The sequence below is a fragment of the Hippopotamus amphibius genome, chromosome 1, assembly GCF_030028045.1.
Source record: "Hippopotamus amphibius kiboko isolate mHipAmp2 chromosome 1, mHipAmp2.hap2, whole genome shotgun sequence".
Classification (NCBI taxonomy): domain Eukaryota; kingdom Metazoa; phylum Chordata; class Mammalia; order Artiodactyla; family Hippopotamidae; genus Hippopotamus; species Hippopotamus amphibius.
In genome coordinates this window covers 128,724,660-128,736,760 of record NC_080186.1, presented here as the reverse complement: position 1 = coordinate 128,736,760, position 12,101 = coordinate 128,724,660, and the positions used below count along the sequence as shown (strand labels likewise).

The window sequence follows — 12,101 nt, the reverse complement described above, 5'->3', positions numbered from 1 at the left end:
GAATTTACAGACTCCCAGGAGGTCTGGGCACACAAATAGAGAAGGAGATTTAGGATTTTTAAGAAGCTTACTGATGAAAACAACTAGATGATAACCTCATCAGTCAGTCTAATAGTTCAACTCTAATTCAGAGCTTATTAGCCTTGCAATTAGGAGGAACTATTTAGTTTCTCTTTCTTTTTTTTCTCCCCCGGACCATTCCCCCACCAAACAATGCTATTTTGAAAATTCTGACAAAGAATTTGGCTTTAAATAAGGAATTCCATTTCTCTAAATCTAACTTAAAGAGATATTTGGTCCAGATAAGTATATAAATATAAGAATACTTGAAACTGCAGTATGATATTGTAAACATCCTGTGTTCATTATTAGGTAGTTGAATAAATCATAAAATAATGTAATACTTTGCTCAATAAACATTAGGTATTCATACAAATTCTACTGATAACTATTGAAAAAGATGAACAGCCCGGGAGAAAAAAATAGTGAATGCATATGAACAGTTTCAAGAAAAAAAACTACAAATGGCCAATGAACATTTTTAAAGTATCCCAATTTCATTCATAATAAAGTAACTGCAAATCAGAACAAGATACCAATTTTAATGCATTTGATTGGCAACAACTAAATTTTTTGATAACCAATCCTTATGGAATTTTAGGAAACAGGCACTCAAAAGCTTTTGTTGGCATTTTGTTTGGTGCAACCTTTCTGGATAATAATTTGGTGATTTCTGTCACCATGTAAAACACATATATCCTTTAACCCAGGCCTCAATGCTTAGGATTTTCTCTGTAGATATGCTGGCAAGACTTGTTAAGATAAGTACATAGATATTCCTGTAACGTTGGTAGGAGTAAAATCTAAACTACACAACAAACAAACAAGCAAAACCCTAGGAACAACCAAAATTACCATGATATGGAACTGATTAAATAAATTGTGGCTCATTCTAACAAATGACTTTTCATGCAGCTCAGAAATATATGTATTGGACTTTCTAGGTGGCACAGTGGTAAAGAATCTGCTTGCCAATGCAGGAGACAGGGGTTTGAGCCCTGAGCCAGGAAGATCCCACATGCTGCGGAGCAACTAAGCCCGTGCCCCACAACTACTGAGCCTATGCTCTAGAGCCCATGAGCCACAACTATTGAGCTCATGTGCTGCAACTACTGAAGCCCACGCGCCTAGGGCCCGTGCTCCACAACAAGAGAAGCCACGACAATGAGGAGCCTGTGCACCACAATGAAGAGTAGCCCCCGCTCGCAGCAACTAGAGAAAGCCCGTGTGCAGCAACGGAGATCCAATGCAGCCAATAAATAAATAAAGAAATTTATTTTAAAAAAAAGAAATATATGTATTATATTATATTATTATACCTTGCAGTTAGGGAACTATCCCTATAACATATTGAATGACAAAAGCAAAGTAAATAACTGTGTATGCTATGATCTTTTGTGTTAAACACAAAAAGGAGACAGAAAGATAGAAGTAAGTATCTGTAAATAAAGGCTAAAATTTTAGCCTTGGGAAGATGAACTAGGAAAGGGAGGTAGCTCTCAACATTCACTTTTTATTTTGTAACTTTTTATAGTACGAATTTTCTAATCTCATAGATGTGTTTCTTTTAATTTAACAAACTGTTCCCTGTAGGCTATCAGGGATAGCAGAATGTTTGCTTCTTTGTGCTTTTCTATAAAAAATGATCAAATCTCATACTGTTTTTAAAATATTCTCATGAGTCAAAAAATGGATATTGTAGATCTATATTCACTGACACAGAAAACTGTAAGGACTTTTTTTTTTTAATTTAAAAAAGCCAATTGCAATACAACGTGCATAGTATGATCCCATTTATATAAAATTATGTGTTGGCACCTGTGGGTATTGACATTAAGAAATGTCTGGAAAGATACTATCAAAGTGCAATGCTATTACACATTCTGTTTTGTAACTATGCTAAATTGCCTTAATTTTCTCAAAATGATGCATCATCCTTGAACATAGAGAGGACAAAATTTTAATATAAACTCTGACATTGACTTGGTAGCTTAGCAGACTAGGAGTTGGAATGGGAACAGGGAAAGGGTAAGGAAATGATGTAAATAAAGTTATGCATGGTGTGGGGCTGCCTACTAAAGCAGTCCAGCGTAAAACCTAGGAGTGACTCGAAACTGGGAGTTCATACCTGGTCCAGTAAGGGGAACCGAGTGCTCCCTAGGGCAGGAGAGTAACCTGAGCCAGCCAGATTTAGCATAAACAAAAGTGGGTCTGCAGGCACTGACCCTGCCACAATGAAAAGAAGAAAAAGGAGAAAAAAACAAAAACAAAAAAACCTTTTAATGATGTAAATCCACCAAAAATGTCCCCATTAATAAGCCAGGAAGCCCTGCTGCTTAGCATTTTTACTGCAAATCGTGGTTTCAAATCTCTATACTAAAGCAGACATGCTTTTTTGGATAAAGCTGAAAATACTTGTCATTTTGATAAGTACATATGAATACAGGTAAATAAAAAAATTTAAAAAATTTTTTTTAAAATAAAAGCTCTAGAGGAGTAAACAGAAGCACTGAAGAGGGGAAACTGGAATCAGGTTGGAGGAGGTGGTCAAAGAGAGGCCACCTTGTCTATAATGTTTCAATTTTTTAATAAAAGGAAAGTATTCACATATTTTTCTTGTGGTTAAAATATACATAAAATTTACATTTTAGCCATGTGTTTGATTCAGTGGCATAGTACAGTCACAATATTATGTAACCATCACCACTCCTCACTTTTAGAACTTTTTCATCATCCCAAATAGAAACTCTGTACCCATTAAATAACTACCCATTTCCCTCCCGCCCCAACCCCTGATAACCGCTATCCTATTTTTCTGTCTTTATGAATTTACCTATTCTAGGTAACTCACATAAGTAGAATCATACAACATTTGGTCCCTTCGTTACCGGCTTATTATATTTAGCATGGTTTCCTCAACTTTCATCTATGGTGTAGCATATGTCATAATTTCCATTCTTTTAAGGCAGAATAGAATTCCATTGTGTGGATATACCATTTACCTGCTGATGAACCCTTGGGTGATTTCTACCTTTGGCTATTACGAATAATGCTATGAAGACTGGTGGATGAGTATCTGAGTCTCTGCTTTCAAGGCTTTTAGGAAAATACCTAGGAGTAGAACTGCTGGATAGTGTGGTAATTCTAACTTTTTGAGGAGCTGCCAAACTGTTCTCCACAGCAGCTGCACCACTTTACATCCCTACCAGCAATGCATGAGGCTTCCAATTTCTCCACATCCTTGTCAAAAATTTTATTTCCTTTTTTATTATTATTTAAATAATAAGCCACCCTAATGGGTGTGAAATGGTATCTCATTGTAGTTTTGATTTCCATTTTCACATATTTTTTTCACATACTATAAATGTTTAATTAAAAATTATTTTAAAAGAAGAAAGTAAGGGATCAGGATTTGTTTTCTTCATTCACAAACTAGAGACACCTTCTTCACTGCTAAGCTCTATGAGGATAGAGGCCAGGGCTGTCTTGTTCACTGTTGCCTCCCCAGCCCCTAAGAAGGTGCCTGGCACCTAGTAGGCACTCATTAAATAGGGTATATACTTGAGGAATAAATGAGTGCATTATCATCCCAATTTATATATGAGCTGAGGGGAATAAGTCTATGAAGAAGTGCCACCTTGAAAAACATACACACAAATATTATTCAACCATAAAAAAAGAAGGAAATCCTAGCATTTGTGACCATCTGGATAGACCTTGAGGGCATTATGCTAAGTGAAATAATTCAGACAGAGAAAGACAAATACTCTATGATCTCACTCATATGTGGAATCTAAAAACACCAAACTCATAGAAAATGAGATTAGAATGGTGGTTGCCAGGGTCTTGGGGGTTGGGGGTGAAACGAAGACATGTTGGTCAAAGGGTACAAACTTTTAATTATAAGATGAATAAGTTCCAGGGATCTAATGTACAGCATGATGACTATAGATAATAATACTATATTACATACTTAAAAGTTGCTTTACTATTCTCACCATAACAACAACAAAATTATAATTATGTGAGGTAAAGAATGTGCTGACTAACCTTATTGTGGTAAACATGTTCTAATACATACATATATAAAAACACCACATTGTACACCTAAAACTTATTCAATGTTTATGTCAATTATCTCTCAATAAATCTGGAAAAAATAAGACAAGACACCCAGAGGAAAGAGAAAAATACACATAGACTAAATTCTGAAAAAGACATAATCATAAATTTGGAAGTCTTAGGTAAACAGCATATTTCAAGACAGATCCACGATGGCCAAGAAACCTAAGTGACACTATTTACAGTTTTAAGAAAGGTAACTTCAGGGCCAGTATTCATCCATCTGGACTGCCAGATAAGGACAGGGAACTTTTCAAGTGTACTCATATTACACAACCAGGGACTCTATATTTCTTGTTTCAGGCAGGATGGCTGATGAGATATCCTTCTCATATACAATCAGAACACTGTTGTACCCCTAAAGGCTAGTCACTATTTGTATGCTTGAAAGTCAGTTACTAATATTAATCACTTTATCATAAACTCTGAAACAGAAGCAGATATTTCAATTTTTTTCCAATTAGTTCATATATCCATGAATGAACTTTATTTATTGTAGATGGCAACCATCCATTGCTTCTAGCTAAAGAAGATGGAAACCATTCCTCTTGTTCTCTCATTCCCTTCCCACAAGTTTAAAGTGCAGAAAACTACTCCTCTCTCCACTCCCCAAGCTGAGAACTTGTCTGAAAGTCACTGAACTTTTGCCCTGGACAAGCCCCTGATGTCCCTGGGGGTGAAGGAAGGGAGAAGAGAGTTTCTCTCTTCTCTCATTCTCTTCTCTCATTTTCTATGAGTTCAGTGTTTTTAGATTCCACATAAAAGTGAGATCATAGAGTATTTGTCTTTGTCTTTTCTCAGTTGGTGCTAAGAGAAGGGCACCAAGATGGGAGGTGCCTGCCTCCCTTCCTCCTTGAGTTATGCATGTAAATTCTCCATGGGTGAGTCAACTGGAGAGCACAAAGGGTGGCTGAGGCTTGAGGCCCTTGCTGACACTCCCAGAGAAGCCCCTCCAGACAAGGATTTCCCTACAAATGGCTATATGTTAGACTGCCCCTGGCAGGGACTGGTGGGGCTGTCCTGGAGAAAGGGTTGAGACTGACCCCTCCTACATTAGAGAGTGTGCAGGGGGATGCCCCAGAAAGCAACAATGTGCCCAGTCCAAGTAAAAGAGTTGGCATCTGATACACTGGGAGAACTGTTACTGAAGTAGCAACAAGCAGAAGAGAAAGAACAGACAACTCTTCATGGACAATCCTGCAGAGAACATTTCTTCTTCCGCCTTATCACTACTTAGAAGGAGCAGGAACAAAGCAGAGAGAAAGGGAATGACATTACCACTCCCTCCACTAAGAACTGTTGTAGCCACAAGTCCACCTGCACAAGGAGAACGGGAAGAGCTATGAATTAAATAAGAGATTAAAGAATTTAAATGGGCAGGCCTAAGGCATAATACTTGGCATGGGACTGTATTAGTTACTGAAAATAACTGTACAGTTATGGGACCAGAGTAGAATATTCTTAAGGGAATCCATTAAACAGAGTAAGTGAATTTCTAAAGAGAGTGATTATTGGGGGGAAAAATTAAATCACTTCAAACTGGCTATATAGTGAATACTTATCATAATCTATAATTATTTACTAGTTTATTGTTTGTCTTCCCCATAAACTACAAGCACCATGGGTCAGAGACCATGTCCCTGTTGTTCACTATTGTATCCCTTGAGTACAGTATATGTGCTCAACAATAATTTGATGAATGAAGGTTCCTTATCTTTTAAAGATACAAACCGAAATGTCTGCAGAATAAACAATGTGATGTCTGACATTTACCTTAAAATAATTCAGGAAGGTAGGGGTGAGCGAGTAGGTAGGAACAGAAATAGAAAAAGATTGATAATTCTTGAAGCTGGATGATGGGCACACGGAGTTCATTATAATCTCTCTTTTAATTTTTTAAAATAGCGGTAAAATTATAAAGTTTCTTAATTTTTTTCTCAACGTAATATGAAAACATCTAAATATACATAAAAGGTAAAAGTGAACACCTATATAACTACCATGTATTTGACAATGTTAACGTTTTATTATATTTACTTCATCCATATCTATCCACCTATACATTCATCCATCTTATTTTTGATGCATTTCAAAGTAACTTGCAGACTTCATTACACTTCACTCCTTAACGCTATACCATGTATATCATAAACCGCAAAAATTTTACCATTTTTCTTTTTTTAAGGTAAAATTTACTTACAGTGAAATCATATATTTACTATATGTAAACATATCATCTATTTACTATATAAAATAACATTTATTTACATAATCTATGAAAAAGACATTATTTATATTTGCCCTTATATTTAGAAGTTCATAGCATGTTATGTTTGTGTTCCTCCAAAATTCATATGGTGAAGCTCTAACCCCCAATGTGATGGTATCTGGAAATGGGGCCTTTGGGAGGTAATTAAGGTTAGATTAGATTGGGGCATGAGGGTGGAGCCCTCATGATAGAATTAGTGGTCTTTTAAGAAGAAATCTCTCCCTCACCCTTGCCCTCTCCCTGCATGCACCCACTGGGGAAATGCCATTTGAAGATACACTGAGAACTCTGCCACCCAAGGAAAGAGTCTTCACTAGGAACTGAATTGGCCAACACCTCAATCTTGAATCTGAATTCCCAGCCTCCAGGACTGTGAGAAAATACATTTCTGTTGTTTAAGCCACCAGTCTATGGTATTTTGTTATGGCAGCCTGAGCACACTGAGGCATAGTGTTATTAGCAAGCCACTGAAGGGGCTTGATTACATACTTTCTTAAAGAGCATTTTGGCTGAGTGTGGAAGAAGGAATGAAAGAGGACAAGAATAGATTCAGGAAGATTGGATAGGAGGCTACGGCAGTAGACTAGACCAGAGGTGATCTTAGTTTGCCTAAAATCATAAGAGCAGAAACCAAAAGAAGCACGTGAGTGCAAGAAATAGTTAGGGGTTAAAGAGACAGGATTTGTTGAGCGAATAAATTTCAGATTTCTCACTTAAGCAATTCCTGGCTGGTGGTACCACCAGTCACTGAAGTAGGGAACATAGAGAAGAAGCAAGCTTTATTTTTGGCGGGCAGGGTAGGGGGACAGAGGTTGAGTTCAGTTTTGGAGTTGAACTTGAGATGCCTCAACTTGAGATGCCTCAACTTGAGATGCCTCAACTTGAGATGCCTATGAGGTTCCATAGATATATGGATATATACATCCAGAGCTTTGAGGACAGGACTGGGCTGAAGATAAACATATGGGAGTCACTGGAATAAAAATTATCATTAAAGCATGGGAATGGTTGACATTGTGTAGGGAGAGGTACGCGAAGAAACTCCATCATGAGGAACACCATGATGTAAGGAGTGAGTTAGAGGGGTAGGAGTCAGTAAGGAGAATGAAAAGAAGTGGTAACAGAAGTGCCGAGTCACAGAAGCCTAGAAAAAAGTTAAATAAGCTAAATGTTGAATGGCATTTGTTGAAGACAACTTAATGAATACCTTCACAACAAGGATGATTGCAAACACACCACCAGAACATCTGAAATCTGTTAGCCACTGACCTGTGGTTTTCAGTGCGTGGTCCCCACAGTAGCAGCATCAACATCACTTGGGAACTTGTTAGAAATGAAAGTTGGACGGCCACACCTCATACCTACTAAGTCAGAAACTCTGGGGTGGGGCCCAGCAACCTGTGTTTTAACAAGCCTCCTGGGTGATTCTGATGGTCACTAAAGCTTGAGAATCGCTGCCCTAGACAGCGCTTAGATAGCACCTGATGACCATTCCTTCAGGAACCAATCCCCGTTCGGATAAACACATTTTCCTTTGGATATGTTAGTACATTTTGCCAAATTGCTAGAACCTGAGCGGCAAGATGTGGTCAATACCCCACATTTATTGTAACACAGATCCTATCCTGATTTTAACGCTCCTGCTCTGCGGCCAACCACCTGCCACTTCTCCCTCCACTGGTTGTATCTTTTCTCATCTTTATAACTTGGCTCATTCCTGACATCTAATTATTCATGATGTCTGCTCCTTCATCGCTTCTCTGTGCGTTTTTGTCACTTTCTGATCCTGCTACCAACGGAACAAATCTCTAAAGCTCACAGTGGAAATTCCTGAGTGACACAGACTGTTGGTGAAACCCCAAATTGGTACAATTTAGGAGAGTAACTTGGCCATGGAAACAAAAGGAACATCGCCTTTGACCCCATAATTCCACATCTAGGAATTGATCCTACAGAGAGACCTGTACATGGGCACAAAGAAGTGGGGCCTCTCTCCCCCCACTCAGCGAGAGGACAGCTCACCGGCCCCCAGTCAGTCGCGGGCCCCTCTACCCTCCCCACCCCCCCAGGCCGAGGCCAGGCCCCACCCTCGAGGGACCCTCTCCCGTTTAGTCAGTCGAGGCCTGTTCACACCTCACTTCACACTTGAGTCAGTTGGAAACAGCTGGAGACGCCCTCACAGCCTCGGCGTCCCGCACGCCCTCCCCCAACACCGGCCTGAGCCGGCTGCGACTTGATTCTCTCTCTCTCCCCCTCCCCCCACCCCCGGGAAGGTAGAACGAGTGACACCGCCAAGCACTGTGACCGCGGCCCTGACCCGGCTGCTCACCGCGGGCCGCTAGGGGGCGGGGCTCCAGAGGGGCGGGGCGGACGGGGCTCGGGGCGGGAAGGGGCGGGCCCGGCGGGGGGATGGCCCCGGTTGTCGTCGTCGCCGCCACCGCCTCCGTCACCGCCTCCGTCGCCGCCTCCGCCGCCTCCTCAGCAGCAGGAACCGAAGTCGCCGCCGCCGCCGCAGCCGCCCGGGTCGCCGGCCGCCCGCGCGCTGGCTCGGCCGGGACCCGCAGCCATGGAGGACTTCATCGTGATCTCGGACGACAGCGGCTCCGAGAGCTCCGGGGGGACCCGCTCGGGCCGGGCGCGGAGGCTCCGCCGGGCCCTGTCCCGGACCCCCGGCGCGCTGCCCCGCCGGACCGTGGTGAGTGAGCGAGCCGCCTGTCGCCGAGCCCCGCCGCGGCCGCAGCGCCCCTCTCGGCTCGGCCCGCTGCCTCCCGCGGCCCCCCCGCCCGGCCCTGGGCGGCTCACAGCCGCAGCCGCTTCCCGCCTTACAGCCGTCCCGGCGTGTGCGGCCCCGTGGAGCGCGGCGGGCCCCGGCGGGAGGCCAGGCCTCCGGGGCTCGGCGCTGCAGGCAGAGCGGGCTGAGGCTGGAGAGTGGCGGCCGAGCACATGGACGAGGTCCTGGCGCGCCCGGGGCAGGGGGTGCCGGAGCCCACGGCGGGCGGCGGCCTCAGGCCGGGCGGCGGGCTTCCCCGAGCCTTGGCGGGGGCGGGGGGCACACGGGGGCCGGGGGGCGTCCTGGACCTCGCGGCGAGGACGCGGGAGCGTGTAATTGTTTGGCTTGTGGTGGGTACAGATGTGTGCAGGGAGGTAACAGGAGCCCGGGCGGGGAGGGGGGGAGGGAAGCTGGGGCCTGGGCCAGATGGTGGCCGCGCTCCAGGGCCTGGCAGCCGAGCGAGGGGCCCGATTTTGGAGTTGTGCAGGAGGGCCGTCTGTTTCGCCTAGCAAACATTTACCAAGCTCTAAAAGAATAGGGAGGGAAACATCTTGCACGATTCCTTTTTTCCTCAGGCTCTTTGTCCTTCTTCCTAAAATAGTGAATAAAACATCTGTGGTCCCTGCCTTTCTAGAATCCTCCACAGATATTTATTGAACCCCTACTATGGGCCAGATGTTCTAAGAGCTGGGGATACGGTGGAGAACACAGCATTCGTGGCTTCTACCATAGAAGGTGGTATAATCAACAGGTGGCTACTGAGCACTCAAGGGATGGGAGGTGGGCAGGGCTTTCTCTCTATCAGGAGACTGTCAGCATCAGACTTACAACAAGCTTCCCAGCCTCCGAAAGCCACACCCCAGAAATAACAGAATTCTCACGCTGATGTTATTTGTAAACGCCTTTCTTCGTATGCAAATATTCCATCAAGTCAAATCTAGCGTCTGCTCCTCCAGTCCCCTTCCCAGCGTTTGTAGTCCCTAAGCCTCCCCTGTGAGCCACTTCTGTGTCCCAGTATAATGCTAAATCTAGGAGGTCACTATAGAATGAATGGCAAGCAAAACCAGTTAACTTATAGGGCTATGTTAACCTGGTTCAAGCCAGAGGGGTTCTCAGAAAATTTCAGTAAAGCATTTAGATGAGATGGACAGACAAGTGATTTTCAAGGTAAAAGTGACCCAACTTGGGAAAAGAATGGATGTCCCTAGTGCTGTGACAGGGTGGGGGACATACGAGATCCCCAATAAATATTTGTTGGATGAAAGAATGGTTGATGGAATGGGGGAGGGAGCCGTTTACATGGATGTTTGATGATGAGAGCAAATACAATAGGAGCAGGCTTGGGATGGAGGGAATGCTGCATTCATTTTGGACCTCGGAGACGTGAACTCTGGAGAAAAGTCAGGACTGGAGAGATTTGGTAATCATCTACAGAGAAAGGAGCATGGAAGGTCTAATTGTGACTGAGATAATCAAGGGAAAGAATATAGAAAGAAAAAAGGTGGAAGAAAAACATACTGCAGAATAATTCCCAACTGCCTCTTCTCCGCTTTCCTATTCCTCCTTCTCTCAATCCCCCTTTAACTTTGTCCTTCCTACTAACTTTGTCCTTTCCTCCCAAGTGGTGCTCATCTTCCCTCATCCTGGGCCAGCTTCCTTCTTGAAGTGCCCAGATGTCATCCTTATCCCAGTCTGTCGTGTGTGCTGTGACCCTTCACACACATACATAGGGGCACTCACAAACTGCCTCCTCCCCTGTGACCACCCAACCAAGCATTCTGATTCAGAGCCTTTTTTTTTTTTTTTTTTTCCGGAGCCTTTTGAGTAGAAGAGAAATGAAGGGCAAGCTCCAGAGTAGTACCCAGTGTAAGTCTCGCTTCTCCAAACACTTACTCCAGCTTTCTAAAAACCCCAGGCTGGTTCTCCTTTTATCTTTCTTGCAAGTTAGATAAGGGTGGTAGGATAATCACACAAAAGATCAGAGGCATGAAGAGACTTGCAGGTTATAAAGCCAAAAGCGTCTTTGTCCAGCTTTTCCTAAAGGCCCTGAGGTCCGAGAAACCACTGTTTAAGTCAGGAACTCCCCTGCCCCACCCCCCACCATTAGCCGTGTGAGCTTTGGCAAGTTCTGTCATCTCTCTCAGCTTTTACATTTGAGAACATTAATACTCACCTGGTGGGACCATTAGAAGGTATTTAATGAAGCAATGCAAGGAAAATGCCCAGCATAAATGATAGCTTTTGCTACACTTTGTGCTGATTCTCAAGCTTGGCAAGCAGTGAAATAAAAGAAACAAGTTTTGTAATTATTTTTTTCTTTTTTACAAATATTGACTGAGGGGAAACAACTTGCTTGAATTCAGGAAATCAGAAAGCCATCTCCAATGCTGAAGGATGTTTCTGAACTCCTGGCTCTTAACCTGGGTTTTAGTCGTCAGTAAGTTGATGATATGTTTCAGTGTTTTTTTTAAATAATATTTATTGCTTTTTTTTCCTCGTGCTTATAAAAGCAGAACATATTCAGATAATTTTGGTTGGCCTAATTACAAAAAACTGAGAAATGTATATAGAAGAAAATTTAAATTGCCTTTAATCTCACCATCCAAAGATAACCAGTGTTAACATTTTGAAGTATGCCTGCCTAAACTTCTGTTTGTAAATGCCAGTATGCACTCATGCATACCCGTGTCTCCCCCATATGTTTTTGCAAAAATGGAGTTTTGCAATACTTCATTGTTTTCAGTTTGCCTTTTTCTCTTAATATACTTTTTATCTCTTTCTGCATCAGTAAATGCACATCTTCACCAATATTTTTAATGTATTTCATTGTACAGATTTATAATTACACTTTTCCTATAAATGAAATTTATAGGAAAGTGT

At 42.6% G+C, this 12,101-nt stretch overlaps 1 protein-coding gene across 4 annotated transcripts in view; it reads left to right on the top strand.

Moving 5' to 3' along the window:
* Positions 1-8,918: 8,918 nt before the first annotated feature.
* Positions 8,919-12,101, top strand: part of SIMC1 (SUMO interacting motifs containing 1) — a 90,701-nt gene continuing 87,518 nt past the window's right edge. For 3 of the 4 annotated variants that reach the window (XM_057728678.1, XM_057728685.1, XM_057728695.1), the window contains exon 1: positions 8,919-9,146. In XM_057728678.1, the coding sequence (XP_057584661.1) occupies positions 9,018-9,146 (129 nt within the window). In that variant the 5' untranslated portion in view covers positions 8,919-9,017. The remainder of the gene's footprint in view (positions 9,147-12,101) is intronic. The other variant, XM_057728714.1, reaches the window with a different exon arrangement.